We start from the raw sequence: 16,742 nt of genomic DNA, 5'->3' as shown, positions 1-16,742 counted from the left end.
ATAATTAATAACATCGACAGTGTTCGTGCTCACGTGGTAATTTACTGGAGGAAGAATTCTGATATTTTGTGAGGTGAAGTTACTTTCTACAAAGTTCAGAAAGTACAGGAAACAGGATTATAAGTACTCAAGGTAAGACATTATTATAAATATGATATTTAGGGCTGCAACTGATTTTCTTTATTGATGTATCTCTTGTTTAATATATACTTTTTTTTGCGTATAAAATGTTAGAAAATAGCAAAATAAAAGCCGAAGGTTATTTTATTGTTGTTGATTAATCTTCTGTCAATCGACCGATTAAATTATCAACTAATCTGTGCACAAATTGAATTACTGGATTATTATTATTATTATTATTATTATTATTATAGATGCATTAACATAAAAGCAGCATTTTAATACAGCAGCTGCTGAAGGTCATTTGAACTGTGTTATATTGTAAAGCATTGATGAAGTACATTTATTTAATGTACTTTTGAGATTCTTGTAAATGTTCTGCTACTTCTAATCCACATAAATGTGACCACATAGTATATGAAGTAAGTAAAACTAACCACATGACCTGCAACAATAATAACAAATGTTGCTTACACATTATGCATCATAATAATCCAGTACTGTAATAATGTAAGAGGCAATTCTGATCCACTATAAGTGTGAAAATGTTGCTAATAATACTTTTACCGTTACTGTATTATTTCACAGTTTATTCTTTAAATAAAGGATCTGAATCCTTTTTCTGCCACTGCTGTCTGAATAAACTGTAACTGAATAAAAAGTATAATATTTACCTCTGAAATGTAGTGGAGTAGACGTATAATGCAGCATAGAGTTAAAATACTTGAGTAATGTAACTCAGAATTGTACTTAAGTACAGTAATTGAGTAAATTAACTTCAATATTTCCAGCCACTTTTTGTATTTTTCACATATTTAACAAATGTATGTGAAAAATTATTTGATTTTAACCGACATACAACTACATAATGCTTTATATATATACACATATGTGTGTATATTCTTTAACCCTAAAGCGGTATGAATAACACCTTATTAAATTAACTTTATCTTGTTTCCATTGTGTTTAAAAGTCCCATGATAACAGATGATACAACCAGCCTGGAACAATAACGCACATGGATGTCATTCTGCAGCCCCATCCTCTCACTTCCCGCGACCCTGCATGGACAAAGGGAAGTGTCAACACCACCTCTCTAACTGCACAATTAACATGCAAATGAGCTCTGTCGCTAATGGCGATGGCAAAGCGCTCTTATGATGGAAATATGCTTTCTGTTTTGGCAGTATGGGTTAAACATTAGTCTGTGGAATCAGCTGAGGACATGAGGGCAGAGGGCCCCAAGGCTTCCCAGAGGGCAGGAAGAGAGAGAGTGATAGAGAGAGGTAGAGACGGAGAGCGAATGGCCTCTGCACCTGCTTCACTGACTACGACTACGACACACACACACACCAGAGCACGACCAGGCAGTGGAAATCAGCCTCGTTCAGGCTGTCAGCCCGCTCAATAACTTACCCCCTTAACTGCTTTTGTTCTAGCATCAGTTCGGCTGATGCTGCCGCTGCCCCTTATTCAACTGAAATTTATTTTCAATTGCTGCCCTCAGGCACCGGCCCTGCAGCAGCTCACTGACCGAGCAAGTAAACAGACCAGCAGTTCACCACTTCACACTTCAGGCAGGACTCTTCAGACTGAATGCAGCAACAGTCTGCACGTGCCAAATGAGATGTTTATACAAACTGTGCAGTAATAAAAACATTAAAAGGCCTGACTGTTTGGACATATCTGACTAAAAAGCCTTATATGTGCAGATTTGTAAAGCTCATATGTGTCATGGAGCTGGAAAACATCTATCAGTGAGTTTTACTTAAAACAACTTTCAGATTTTTAAGTTTTTTCTACGCCACTGAGCGAGGCCGACAGCATTTGTTGCCTTATTAGCATCCGTGTCCAAAGGCCTGTATGTGTGTGTGTGTGTGTGTGTGTGTGTGTGTGTGTGTGTGTGTGTGTGTGTGTGTGTGTGTGTTTGTGTGTGTGTAGAGGCGGAACAATGCTGTGCCGCTCTAAGTGATAAACCTTGAGTGGCTCCCAGTAACAGGTGTGTGCTTTGTAAAAGGACCAGTCGTTTGTGAAGCCTCATGAAAAGAGGACACACACTGGAGAAATTAAATCCTCTTTTTTGTCTGTCAGGATTATTTATATTTGCAGTGTAAATAACTCTGTTTTAAATCTGAACACTTTTAAAGAAGAATATTCCCTGAGGCTGTTAACACTTGAATGTTAAACCTCTAAGTTGTTAAATATATATTTTTGTAATTATTTTTGGTATTCTGCATATTTGACCTCTGATTTGAAATCTTTCACGCTTTATGCTTTCAGTTTGTATTTAATTGTACTTTTCATATGTTCTTATGTATGTGATGGTTCTGTTATGTGCTGTCCTTTAGGCACAATGACTCCTTTATTTAGGCTCATTCATGTATTCACTCGTGCAGATTTTTACAAAGCAGAATAAGTGGAAAGAAAGCGCCATTTTTTGTGCCAATGTGCTGTTTGGTAGAATAAAAGATTTTTTAAATACTTGTGAAAATATTCCTGCATTTAACAGCTGTTTTTACAGCTTTCTGCCTCTCTTTTCCTTAGTTTACTTAGTTCTATTTGTTATCTTGCATCATTATCACCAACTTTTTGTCTTTGCTGGGCATTTCCTAAGGAAAAGAGAGAATCTCAGTGGGATTTACATGATTAGGTAAAAGTATAAATAAAAGTGTGAGTCTAATGAGGATCATTTTTGAGAGCCCTGCTAGGAAGATAAGCTGCACCATTATGATAAACACAGTGGCAGAAAAAGGCATAATTCAATCGTTGTTTGCAAGTGTTTGATTACTTTTTCAATTACTTGTAGGCTTTACGATTAATTACAGCAGAAAAAATCTTAAATTTCAGAGTGCATGCCAGTAGCAATAAATACTCCTGTTACCATATGATCATCGACCAAATTGCAAGATTTACATTCCCAGAATAAGACAGAAAAGCCACTGATTTACATTAATCTCTTTAACATTCAACTGCCATGGTTTTGCATTTGTCTTGTGCATGTTATTTGCATGTGCATGAGTGTTTTGTGCATTATGTTGTGGCTTACTTACAAATGATCCCCGTCCATGAATGTATCAGTGCTTGATGGCAGCAGCAGCAGCAGCAGCAGTTGTCTCTGCTTTCCTCAGCTCCTAATTAGCCAGAATTAAGAAGTATTTCTCGGCCCATTGAAGAGTCCATTTCCTTTGAAACCAGAGCATAATAAACCTTAAGTAATTACCCCAACTCATGACTATTAACTCGCAAACCGCCAGCTTCCCTTGACAACATCCTCCTCAGTGTTGTGTGGTTAAAAGGCCATTGCAGCTACCCAGCTATTTACATCCCATCTGGCAGCCTGCGAGGGACAGACAGGCTGTACTCATTCCTAAAGACAAAAAACGAAGAAGTGTAAAATGAACTCTTTCACTCTTTCTCAACTTCGCCACAGAACTTGTGTTTTCTTCCCTCCAAATAAATTACAAAAGAGCTTCTTCTTCTCCTTTTCTGTTTCTTTCTTTATTGTTTTTAATCCACACACTCATTTGCATGCGCCGAGGCCGAGGTGGGGGTCTGCATGTATAATTTTTCCTGCATTTAAGTAGCCTGTAATCCCGACGCCTTTTCTTGTGATGTGATTTTCCCCTCTTGGTCCCCCATGAACAATTAACTTGTAATCTCCACAAACATACATTCTGTCGCTGCAGAGATGAGACAGAGAAACACCCAAGGGACCCGGCGGACAAACTGCTCTGCGCTCCCCGAGGAGGATCACTCTCTCGCTGCTGCTGCAGGAACAATTCAACGTGGGCTCCATTAGGCTGCAGCCCAGTGCCCTCATTTCATCCTCATTTTCCTTTTCTTTAACATTTGTGTTAGCTGCTCGGAAATGTTAAATAAATGCTGTCTGTGCTTCAACTCATCACGAGCTGGTGTTATTGTGCAACATGGGGCGAGACAGAAGAGAACAATTACCAGATGATATAATCTCAGATTTGAAATTTAAAAGTAAAATACACCTAAATAGCTTTCGGGCGTACCTCACTTAATAGAACTGCGTCCAATATATTACATTTAATACACAGAAGTGCTGCTCTTCTAATAGTTACCCAGGGAAATGTAATGTTGGTAAGAATAATTGAAAGCGGGAAGAATAGCCGATTATCAGAGTCAATTTCGTTAACTCACTTGAAGTTTTTCCTTTTACATAAATTGTAAATAATCATAAATAAATATAATAAAATAAACATTTATTTTATTATGATATTTGCTTTTAAATAAAAATAAGCGTCCAGAGAAAATGTAGAGTCTGTAAAAGTAAACACATCGTTGCGTTTCTAAAATGGGGCCTTTAAAATATTACACGAAATTCAAATAATTTGAAATACTGAAAATGTGCAAGAATTAACTGAAATAAAAGAATGGATTTAGAGGGATAAATGTTTGCTTTTGAAAATAAATCACCTTTGTATGAGTTGTCAATATGCACCCATTAAAAAAAGTAAAGTAAGACACCTAATCTACACTTCAGGAAGTCAGAATTGACGCCTTAAATATTGTTTTTAATTTATAATTTGAAGAAAAAAGAGTAGAAGACAGTGAGATATGATCCATAATTTCAGTTTTATTGAAATTTCATCCAGAGATGCTGGGTGATAATAAATATTTCATCAACAATGTACAAAAATAAAGACACAGGGTCTCTTGGCATAACAAATTAAGTTCAGCAAAAACAATCATGCTGTGATAATTATACCATCATGCACAGAAAAATACGAAAAGAAAAAATCAGAGATCAGAGCACAAATGGACAAAATAAAAATTAATGTAAGGAATTTTAAAACAAGTATAGCCAAAAGAAATAGCCAAATACATAAATGTCATTATTTTCATTTACAACTCAAGTTTAAAATCCTTGGTACAAGGCACAGAGAGCATTCTTCGTTTTCACAAAATGACGCCTAATACAAAAAAATAATGTAAAATGAATTAAATGTTCATGCAGCCTCCTTCACCTTTTACATGTTAGCGTCAGACTGAAACTCAGTCAGACACAAGAGGGTCGTGGCATCTTGTTGCATGACACACAACTTTTTAATTTTACCTTCAATTGGCAAAAATCATCAGTCTTTATAAGTCCTTGTTACAAGGAGGAAAATAACACTTTTTCTCTAACGCCAAACAAGAAAACAGACAAAACAACAACATGCACCAGTGAGGCCAAATCCACCCTCATGCCCTGAATTCTATATGTACAAACACCATGACATATCTCAGTCTTTGCGTGTCTGGCAGACATCATTTAATCATGTCCTTGCCCTCCACTGAGAGTCTCGTGAGGCTGGAGGAGGTGATGGGGATGTGTGGAGGAGGAGGCACCTGGCAGATGGTGCAGGGGCACGGCAGTCCGGCCCAGTGCTGGAAGCCGGTGCCCAGCTGCAGGGCTGGAGGCGCAACCGCGGAGCTCTTCATCAGGGCGTGGGGTGCTCGGAGAGACGAGAGACCCGGCAGCGCGCTCGACAGCGTGGAGGATGTGGATGATGACAACGCGCCCCCGAGAAGAGGGTGCACCTGGTGCGCGGCGGCGGCGGCTGCGGCAGCAGCTACGGGGCCCCCGGGATGTCCAATGGGGCCAGGGTGCGCCACGGTGCCGCAGTGGAAAGCTGAGTTGTGCCCTCCGTAAATCTCCCCCACCAGCCGCTTCATCTCGTCCAAGGAGCTGTTGAGCATCAGGATGTAGTTCCTGGCGAGAAGCAGCGTGGCGATCTTGGACAACTTCCGCACTGACGGTCCGTGCGCGTAGGGCATCACCTCGCGCAGGCCGTCCATGGCCAGGTTGAGGTCGTGCATGCGCTTTCGCTCCCGGCCGTTAATCTTGAGACGGAGGTGGTACATTTCCTCCTCGGTAACTTGTTTCTTGAGTTTAAACTTGTTGCTTCCGCTACTGCTGCTGCTGCTGCTGCTGCTGTCTACTGACTTGGGGTCTTCAGATCTCAGGAGATCACTGGCGCTCAGCTTCTGTCTCAGCTCACTGCTCTGCGTAGATGAGGACACGGAGGATCCGACGTGGAGGTGATGTTGGTGATGTGGGTGGTGGTCTCGAAGAGACATGACATCCATGTCCGGCGAAGATGCTCTGCTGCTCAGGCTGGAGTCTGAATTCATTTTATGGGTTCGCTTCAGAGGTTGTTTGGTAGGAGGTCGCTGCTGGATTCCTCCCTCTATCTCTCTCTCTCTCTCTCTCTCTCTCTCTCTCTCTTCCTCTCTCTCTCTCTCTCTCTCTCACTTGGACTCCTCTCTCTCTCTCCACTTGGACTCTATCTCTCTCTCTCTCTCTCTCTCTCTCACTTGGACTCTCTCTCTCTCTCTCTCGCTCTCTATCCTCTCTCTCTCACTCTCTCTCTCTCTCTCTCCTCTCTCTCTCCTCCTCTCTCTTCTCACTTGGACTCTCTCTCTCTCTCTCTCTCTCTCTCTCTCTCCTCTCTCTCTCTCTCTCTCTCTCTCTCTCTCTCTCTCTCTTCTCTTCTCTCTCTTTCTCTCTCCTTTACTCTCTTCTCTCTTGTCTCTCTTTCTGGAGCCTCTCTGGTCACCTGATGTTGTCTGTATCCCTCCTGTCCCACGCTTATGTCCCTCTTATCACATCGGTGTCCACTTTGCCTCTGACGACTTTCTCCCTTTTCTCCTCTTTTCTCCCTTTTCTCCCTTTTCTCCCTTTTCTCCCTTTTCTCCCTTTTCTCTCTTTCTCCCTTTCTCCCTTTTCTCCCTTTTCTCCCTTTTCTCTCTCTCTCTGTGTCTCTGTATCTCTGCGGTGAGGAGGACACTGATAGTTGGTATTTATACATGCCGGGAAACAAAAGCAGCTTTCCTATTCATAACGCCTAGTTAGGAGGATGACGTGCCAGTTAAAAAGGGGGCGGTGTGCTTTGACTGTCCCAGTGACCGCGGTGCGCAACCATTCACTGCCATTGTCAGGACACTGTTGGGGGGGCACAGCGCGCCTCTCTTCTTCTTCTTCTCTCAATTTTTAAAAATCTTTTTCTCTTCTTCTTTTTCTCTTATCCTCCCGTGGATCAGAAAAGTTGGTCTTCATGGGACAAACTGGTCAGTTTTTTAATTGCTTATTTAATTTTAAGATTTATGTAAGACTTATACATATAAGTTGTTTTTGAGAACCTCCTACAGTTTATTTATTTATTTTAAAGCTACCAACACGCCTGTAATCGGCCTGCCTTGTCTGAGCTTTAGTTGTAAACTGCGCAATCTGGATTTACGCACAAACTCATCGTTATAATATATAACATTTAATTTAATTTAAAATGTTTTGACAATTGTTGATGAAATGCACCAAGAGGAGAAGCACTTTGTTCTCTAATAAACACTTCCTCACCCTCTCACACAGTGCTCACTCACACACAGTGTTTATCTGCCAGTCAAATCTTAAAGCAAAGTCTCCGGTGGTTGCCTGAGGGAATGAGGAGGAATGGGAAGGGAAATTGCTTTCCCATTCAGCAGCTCCTGCTGCCGCAGGGGAGCACGGCCTCCGCTGGGACAGAGGTAACATGCCCGCTCCGACACTCGGCACTCTGCTGGCCATATGGCAGCATGTGGGCCTCATGTCTGGACCTTCATAAAACTCCTCATCACGCCCATGTATTACTGAAGGATCATTTTTCATTTAATTTCTTCAATATTATTATTTGATATTTTATAGCTTATCCCCCGAGCAAAAATCTAACAATTTTATCCTTAAAAAAATAAATATGAATAAACTATATTTTGATTAATAACATTCAGCGCATAGGTATTTAAAAAATGTAAATTAAATGTCAATCAAAATACTGAACACTGCTCAACATACAGTCATTTTATAATTCATACACTCACATAGGAATGTTACTAATGCCAAACTACAGATGTATTTATGTCACTGAATAAATAATACATTATACATTAAATATACATTATTATTAGAAAATGAACATAAAACATTTATCTATCGTGAAACATTTTGCATTGATTAATTAAGCGAACAGACAGATATTAGGAGAATACATTAAATTGAGTCAGTATTGTCTATATTGAGCTGCTGAGAGCGCTCTCTCCACTCTGAAGAGTCTCCTCCAGATCGTTTTTGTGGAGGTGGAGTGGAGGAACGGGCCACCAAACAATAACATGTGGAAGTAACTGAAGCACGACCACCTCAGCATCCCTCCATCCATCCATCTGTCTGTCCTTCCATCCATCCGTCTGCACACCCACCCACCCACCCAGCACTTCAAACCCGGATAATGAAGTCTGTCTCAAACTCTGCTCGGTGCTCTATCCGTCGCCAATGAGATCCCCCTGGTAGAACAGTAAAAATAAGTATTCACGGCCTCATTGTTGGTCCAGCAAAAGAGCCCTTCTCATAAAGGTGCTGCCAATGCAAAGAAAAGCGCTGGTCGGCTTTGCTCTCTCTTGGTGGCATTTGAAAGTGTAAAGCTTTGAATACCAATTGCTTGAACTGGACATATGTGAATCCGCTGTAAGCCTACTAATCCTGTCCCCAAGTGTTTCTTTGTGTGCGGGGCAGCCTCGCACACCCAAGAGAAAGTGTTCCTAATCCGGCCAATGTGGAGAAATGTGTGAATGAGAGGGCCAGAGGAGAGCTCAGAGGCGAGGTGTGTGAGCATGATTGTGTGTCAGGTATCAGTTTGTGCAGGAACACATGCGTTTGAATGGCTTTCTTTTGCTTTATTTATGTATTTTTTGGTCTTTCTGATTGTGTGTGTGTCCATCTGAAGCCCCTGGCTCCACACCACCAGGACACAGGTCTAAGTGGAGGCAGTTATTCACCGTTCCCCACACTACTGTCGCAGCAGGTCGCCCCTAATGTGCTCTTTTCACTGCGTAAGCTCCTCGCTTTCCTTTTATTCCTCTGTTCGTATCTTTTATTTTATCTCATCCCTTCTCACATCCTCACACACTCTTTGTCACTTACTCCTTCTTCTCTCCAGTTTCTGGCACTTTTTTTTTTATCTTTCTCTGTTGCCCTCTCACATCAGTTTTCTGGGCAGCAAAAGGACAGCTAGTTAAACACTAAGAGTCATGTGGTCAACATTTGGGTCAATACAAGGCTAACTTCACGCTTCACCCATGGGAAGAAAACCATCCACCTCGCCTGGTTTCCATGAACCTTGGTGGAAGGATGTAGCATTGAGCGATGAAGAGCTCGTTACATTTTGGATTTTAGGATAGGGCATAAAAATATTATTTGGGACGACATAAATGTTTTTGTCTTTATGACCCCTGAGGGTCCCGACCCCTATAGGGACAGAGGGTGTATGTGTGTGTGTGTGTGTGTGTGTGTGTGTGTGTGTGTGTGTGTGTGTGTGTGTGTGTGTGTGTGTGTGTGTGGGGGAGATATTCTTTCAGCACAAACAGATCAAACAGCAAAATGTTCTTCACAGAAAGTTAAAGGTTTAAAGGAAATGTGCTCTTCTTGTTTTTAACAATTCTCTGCTGTCAAGGCTTCAAAAATGTTTTCTAATGTTTCTCCCAACATGTGTATTTTATATTTCACATCATGCAGAAGCAGGTAATGTTGGGATTTCTTGTTTGGTCTCATTTGTTTATGTCTCATATTATAAATGAACGCGGACAAGAGGACAAAGATGTATTTTTATGCTCACTGGTACAGTAACATGATGAGAGTTATCTCCTGAATCTGCAGCTCCGCTCTGCTTCACGTGGCTTCATAATGAGGTTACGCTCATGTTTAGCTGTCCAACCTGCAACTTTACTGTTTAAATTCACTCTCATATCGGCCTTTCCTGCATCAGGCAGCTGTTTTCACTAAAAAAGCACTAAAAGCTCATTGCTTAGCACCAAACAGCAGACAGACACCGTTAGGGACTCTCTGGTGAACATAGTTAGGTGTTTAGCAGCTAATCAGCCAGATATTTGCCTCAGGAGTTGGTAAAGACCAAAAACAGAGCTAAGATAGTGAATATCGGACTTGCATTCGCCACAAACGCAACTCCAAACAAATGATGATGTTGCTCCGCTTTGTTATTTAAATTGTTTGCTCACTCTCTGTCACATAAAAGAACTTTAAAGATGCAAGGTGAGTCGATATTTCTTAGCGAAACACCCGTGTATTTAAGGTTTAAATACAGCAGAGAAGTAAATCAAGACGCAACCTCCTCTCCGTCTCTCCCTCCTGGGTGGGCCAGGCCACTAGACCCCCTCTAATGAGCTCAGGGCAGTAAACAGTCAATGGAGGCGTCCCTGCAGCAGTATGTGAAGACGGTAGTCGGCTGTCTCACCATCACTGTGACACAAACAGTGTCAGTTGAACATCTTTGGGCTGAAAGGAGCACACACAATACACACTCAGAGGGAGACGCGAGGTCAAGGTCGCAGCTGAATGTGTCAAGGTCGCTTGTAGAGTAAAACATTATCTGTTGGATGGATGCATCATTTGGATGATTGTAAAATCCACAGAAAATCAGATTTGTTTCAGTTACTGAAGCATATAAAGAAATGTTTGATGTAAGCACTCTCTGTTTTAGTAATCCCAGTCTGTATAAAACATCCGGACAACTTCTGAATAAACATCTGCGTTTCAGTATTTCATGCACTTCAATTTGTTATCTTTCAAACTGTGCTCACCTGTTTCTTACGTCAAGATATCAAAGCTTCAGCTTGTTATTCTGCTTTAGGGAGAGGCCATGTAGTGTTAAACAAGTATATATGCTGAGTATATATATACACCATCACCTGATAAAATCATCGCCTCCAACGTTAACATCACACACATGTGTTCCCATCATGCAGACAGCTTCAAAAAAGCTCGAGGCAGCAGAGCTTCACCTGGAACCACCGGGCTGAACACCAAGAATGTGTCATGTTGTCTTGCCCTAAAGGAGGACATGAATTTAAAATGATATAAAATAATCTCAAACAAAAGGAAAAGACAGAATTCGAACACACGTCTGAATAACTTGTAGGCGATTTAGTTCAAACTGTCCATACGAAGGCTGTTAAACAAATACTGTGTGTGTGTTCTGGAGTTCAGTTCAGTGTGATCTTCCTTTTCACAGTAGAGGAACCACTTCTGACTTTATCAGAGGTTATAAGTGCTGCTAAGTACAATTAAGGTGAATAAAAGGCATTAAAAACGGCTTTAAATGACATTGTCAACATATTAAAGATGGTCCTAAAATAAACGTATGTCGCGTACGAGCAGGAAAACAAAAATGGTGTTGCATATGGCGAGACGAGGAGGTATAAAATGCTCTTTATTCATTTAATGTAATACATATTTTGTTTACTTATCACTTTATTCTTTATTGTATTGTTCACTTACCTTATTCATCATGGAATAAAGAAATAAAGGAATAAAGAATAAAGTAAAATACGCATTTATGTTTTGTTCCCTGCATTTCTGTTGGAGCTGGGAGGACTTTAAAAAAATTAATCTTCTTGCATATTGTCTGTATATTGTCAAAGAGAACAACAAAACCTGTGCTTGTGTGCTTGCACCGTTTCTTTCGTACATAAATGTCTTTGACTGGACGGTCCAGTTGGATCATGTGAGCTCTATTTGGATGGAAGTTCTGTTGTTTCTTTTAGGATTGTATGAAATATGAATTTTAAGGTTGTTATTTTTTACTGATCAAGCCTACAGTTTACAGTATTATACAGAATGCATGTGTAACTGCTACTCCTTTCATGCTGCCCGTCAAAGACACCATCAAACCCCAGTTTGAAGTTTCACAAAAAGAGATTTTCACAAAGGTTGAAGCATTCGTACGGCAGATGGAGGACAGAAACACGAGTATTGAGATCTGACAGTGAAAGCCTACAGCCTTCGTCAAAAGTGTAGTTCTGAGATTCATTTTATTTAAATTAAAGCAGTACAAAGTAAAAAAAAAGATGCGCTGCACCTCTCAGAAATGTTTGGGTAACTTTTAAAAGCCTTCTTTGGGTAAATTCTGTGTAAAAGAGAATTTCAATAAGATTTCTCATTCCTGTTTTGTGAAAAGTAAACAAACCTTCAAATTATAGCAAGCCTTTAATTAAGGAGACGATCAAACAATTAAACGCTCGTTAATTACAGACCTCACAACCATCTCTGCCAACATGAATATTGAGGTCCTAATTAATATTTGTGGGGCTGTTTTGTTCTTGGAAGACATTGGTGTTAATTAGGCAAAAACAAGTCAAATTAACATTTCAGTAATGAAGTAACATACCTTCATGTTCTTATTTCTCTGTCAGAACACGCTCTGATACAAATTTGGCATCTCAAAGCTTTCTGAAGCATGTTGATGATGAGTTTCATCAAACAGAAGCAAGTTCTTTCTGTCAGGATTTATGTTCATCCCGATGCACAGCTACTCGAGGTGTGTGTTTCTTCTACTGCTCTTTGAAAAGTCTAAATTTAGTTCTGACTCTAAGCATTGCGACCGCTGTATGCAAGAGATCTCGAGTCCAGATTCAAGGTCAGATTTTACACATTTACATCAAAGTAAAATCTCTCTGCAGCTAAGATCATGTTCGCTTCATTCATAAAGTTAAATGTTGAAGTTTTTAGCAAAAAGGGTTTTAATAAGAGCACCCCCCCCTGATGCACTTACCCACTTTCTGGACTACATGTGAAGATCAATACCACCCTCATGTCCGTTAATGATACGCTGATGGACAAGGCTTCCCTGATGTTGAGTTTTTAATATTAAAGATGGCGGCAATAAGCCCGTCCAATTATTGTATTAGGCCTGCATGAAACCCGCCTGTCTTTACCGACCCGCTTACCTGCGCACGCTTCGTTGTGTACATTATGATTGTGTGTTTTCGTGCATGTGAATGAGACATGATAACGATCAGCTGTACTCGTGTTGTTTTTACACTTTTGTTTTAATACGGATTAAATAAAAACAAGATATAACGTGCAGATTTATGAGATGTAGAGACGCTGCTAGGCAGATTTTGTCATCGTTGCACTGAGCCAGACTAGCTGTTTCCCTCCCCTTGTTGCCACTCTTTATGCTAAGCTAAGCTAATCACCTGCTGGCTGTCGCTCCGCCACATTTAACAGACAATATGAAAGTGGTATCAATCTTCTCATAAGCGAAAGTGTATTTTCCAAAAAACCTTTATAATCATCATCTCCAGTATCATCCTCACCTCGGTCATCAGTCACCCTCCTCCTCCTCCTCCTCCTCCTCCTCCTCCTCCTCCTCATTAGACTCACACAGACACAAGCACACAAAGACACACACACAGAGTTACACACACCACCAGCACTTAACCAGCCTCCAGCCCGACCCACCAGCTTTTGCAACAAGGTTCTCCTTTTAACTGTCCCTTTCAGCGCGGGACAATCGGACACCTCCCATCGCCTCCTTTCAGGCCGCAGCTCCAGTCTCGCCCCCCTCTCCTCCCTCCATACTGCTCCCTGTGTCACTTTGTGTCCGCTTCGCCCCCTCGCAATGGGTGCACATGACCAGAAAATGAAGCAGGGGTCTCTGCAAGCGGAGAATGAAAGCGAGTATGTTTGTGTGCATTTGAGAGAAAGACAGAGAGAAGGAGAGAGATTAACATGTAGGATTTAAGATGGTGTGATGGGGTGAGGGTGTACACGTAGAGAGGAACGTTTGGATCAGGTCTGGCTTGCGTACATGAATGTGTGTATGTGTGTGTGTGTGTGTGTGTGTGTGTGTGTCCATCCATCTCAATCTTAATGTAACAAGATCAGCACACACAGAGTTGTAACCGTGCATACCTTCACAAATACAGTCCTCTCATATGAACAAGCAGTGGTGGAAATTGACTCTATTTCCATTTTTACTTCTTCTCAAATATTCAGGTTACTGCTAAATATTCAGGTTACTGCTACAAAATGTAATCAACAAATACATTTTTAATATTCTGCAAAATGAGCGTTTATAATGTTGTTACTTTTAGTATATTTTGATGCAAACATTGTTGTACTTTTACTTAAATATAGCTTTTTTTGCACTGCTGTGTTGCTACTTTTACTTAAGTGTTACTTACTTACAAAAGTGTGACTGCAGACACACATGCAAACACTCACACCTCATTAGAGTATTGCAGCCTGCAGGGTGTAAGGCCTGGTTACTGTTAGAGAGATTATCACATCATTAACTGCTAATGAAAAGCCAATTCAGGCAGCTCTCCTCCTGCTCTCGTGCCCGCTTTCTCTCGCTCAGTCTGATATTCTCTCACCGTTAATTTGCATTCATTTCTCAGGTTGTCAACAAACCACAGTGCAATGAAACGCTGTATATGTGGGGTAGCCATAATGCGCATGTGAATGCATGATTAAAAGCTAATAGGCCTTGTAATTTTACTATGTTGGTCTGCTCTGTACACACAGCATCTATAGCGTGTCTGTCCTCAGTTGCTCCTCTTGACGTTTCTTCCATTGTTTCCCTGGTAAAGGGGAGTTTTTCCTTATTTGAATGGAGGGTCTAAGGACAGAGGGTGTCGTATGCTGTACAGACTGTAAAGCCCCTTGAAGCAAATGTGTGATTTGTGATATAAATTGACTTGACTATTAAATCAATTGTTTAAGAATTAAACTGCTTTTCAACGGTGCCATTCAAGCAAGTGTCGCACTTTCTTGAATCAGTTTTCAAGGGTTGACCTTGTGTTTCAATACGTTCAGAGGTCAACACTCCTCGTTGTCATGAATCACCAGCAGGCCTTGTGTACAGAGACAACAGCAGTTACTGTTAAGTCAGATTGTTCGTCGTCGCTGCTCATCAAAGCTGAAACCAGACCTCCTTTTTCCGGGGGCCTGAAGGATGAATCGTCGAGGAAATGAATCGTCTGCATATTTTAATGTTATGAGAGAAACTTTGTGGCATGAGAGAGAAAGAGACAGAGAAACAACTTCATCAAACACATCATCTGTCCTGTGACACTTTGCCTTGTGACAGCAGTTTGCTCCTGTGTACAGCAGTGTTTATTTATGTGTCTGCACATGCACACTTTTCTGTACGTGTTTGAAGGTATGTGTGGCATGTGTGTGTGTGTGTGTGTGTGTGTGTGTGTGTTTTGACTGCACGCAGCAATAATAAAAACCACACCAGCACAGGCCACATTTTTCAAGTTTGTTTGACGCATTTAAAATGCTAATAACCAGTTTATTATGTGCTACATCAAATGCAAATGCTCTGTTTTACTGCCGTGAAGTTGGGCCGACGTTAGCATTTGCATATCTTATGTCTGTCTCCTTAGCATGCATGGAGGAACTGGATAGCGGGCAGACTCTCAATAAATAACATTAACAGGCACATTAGATAAACAAGCTCCAATGATGCTGCTATTAGGGAATGCAGAGCCATAGCACGCTTAAATGAAGGTGTTTGACACAGCAGCATATGGTGTGCAAATTCCCCCAAATCAACCTAACGCCAACGTTATCTGGAAATGTCAGGGAGAGCAGACGGATTGAAAAAACATCGCTTTAACGGCAGACGCTTTACGATGTTGAGAAAATGCTGCGGAGGAATTTGCCTCTTTAAGACCAACTGGCGGCTGGTGCTCCTCGTGCGTGTGTGTGTTTGTGTGTGTGTGTGTGTGTGTGTGTGTGTGTGTGTGTGTGTGTGTGTGTGTGTGTGTGTGTGTGTGTGTGTGTGTGAATGAGAAAGACAGCAGTTAAGAAACTGTAATTGTAAACGAGAAACTTTGTTTGGTTTAATGTTTGGTTCACTTTAAGTCTTAATCACCTTCAGGCTCCATTCAGAAAGCTACTAAGATGTGAAGTAAACATAAAGAAAGTTCATATATTCTCATTAAAGCATCTCTGACTATCATGAGCTGGGACATGGAGACACTTTAAGGTGGGGTTTTTGTTTCTTTACAGTGAGTGTGCGTTGTGACATGTTGACAGGTGTTTTCACTGAGGAACTTTATTAACATACATCTGAAAGTTGACTTTATATCACTGGCACAACACACTCAGATATGAGACGCATCCGACTGAACTGCACGAGACACTAGAGGGTTATTTTGAAATATAAGTTCATGACAGCAGCAATAGAAGAGTCCTATATTAGCCTGAACATGTCTAGATTCAGAAAATAGTCCTAATAGCTGGGATGACAACTTCTTCTCTCTTTTATGTCTTTGCGTCCTTTGTCTTCGTGATTTGACCTTAATGTTGTCGTGCGTTTGTTTGGCCTTCTGTTGATGACTTGTATCCTGCTTTGTCTGTTCACCGTCCAATCATTCAGCATGCACTGATAATACAGGGTGACAGATTTGATCAGGGTTTAGGGAAATTTAACAAGCAATGTGTTTATTTTATTTTAATTATGATACTTTTATTCATAGCAGGGGCTGGCAGAATACCTGAAGCATTGATTCTACTGATAATAAAGATTGTTTTGAGCGTCGGCTAATGTTACACCACATTTTCGGCACATGAAAAACTATTCTGTTTATCTGCTGCGTGCATACAGAGAAGACATACAATACATATTTATTATTTACACTTGTACATTTTCTTGTGTTTCAACATGCATGTGTTTTAAGTCATCAACCATTTTTTTTATATTTCATTTTAAAAAGTAAAATTAAATGATGTTTGGCTAATGGTGATGAAAATATATCGGGACGTAGAATATTCA

General features: G+C 40.7%; 1 protein-coding gene across 1 annotated transcript; it reads right to left on the bottom strand.

Annotated features, from left to right (window-relative positions):
• Positions 1-4,703: 4,703 nt before the first annotated feature.
• Positions 4,704-6,337, bottom strand: olig3 (oligodendrocyte transcription factor 3). Its single transcript, XM_029450119.1, has one exon. It carries the CDS (start codon positions 6,262-6,264, stop codon positions 5,398-5,400), a length of 867 nt encoding a protein of 288 aa, XP_029305979.1. The 5' UTR covers positions 6,265-6,337; the 3' UTR covers positions 4,704-5,397.
• Between the last annotated feature and the right edge of the window lie 10,405 nt (positions 6,338-16,742).

The sequence above is a fragment of the Cottoperca gobio genome, chromosome 15 (assembly GCF_900634415.1).
Source record: "Cottoperca gobio chromosome 15, fCotGob3.1, whole genome shotgun sequence".
Lineage (NCBI taxonomy): Eukaryota > Metazoa > Chordata > Actinopteri > Perciformes > Bovichtidae > Cottoperca > Cottoperca gobio.
The sequence above is the reverse complement of the archived record's forward strand: the minus strand, read 5'-3'. Positions and strand labels throughout refer to the sequence as shown.

What these genes read in the sequence shown, in the direction of transcription:
- olig3 (XM_029450119.1), bottom strand. Translation starts at nt 6,264, where the DNA reads ATGAATTCAGACTCCAGCCTGAGCAGCAGAGCATCTTCGCCGGACATG.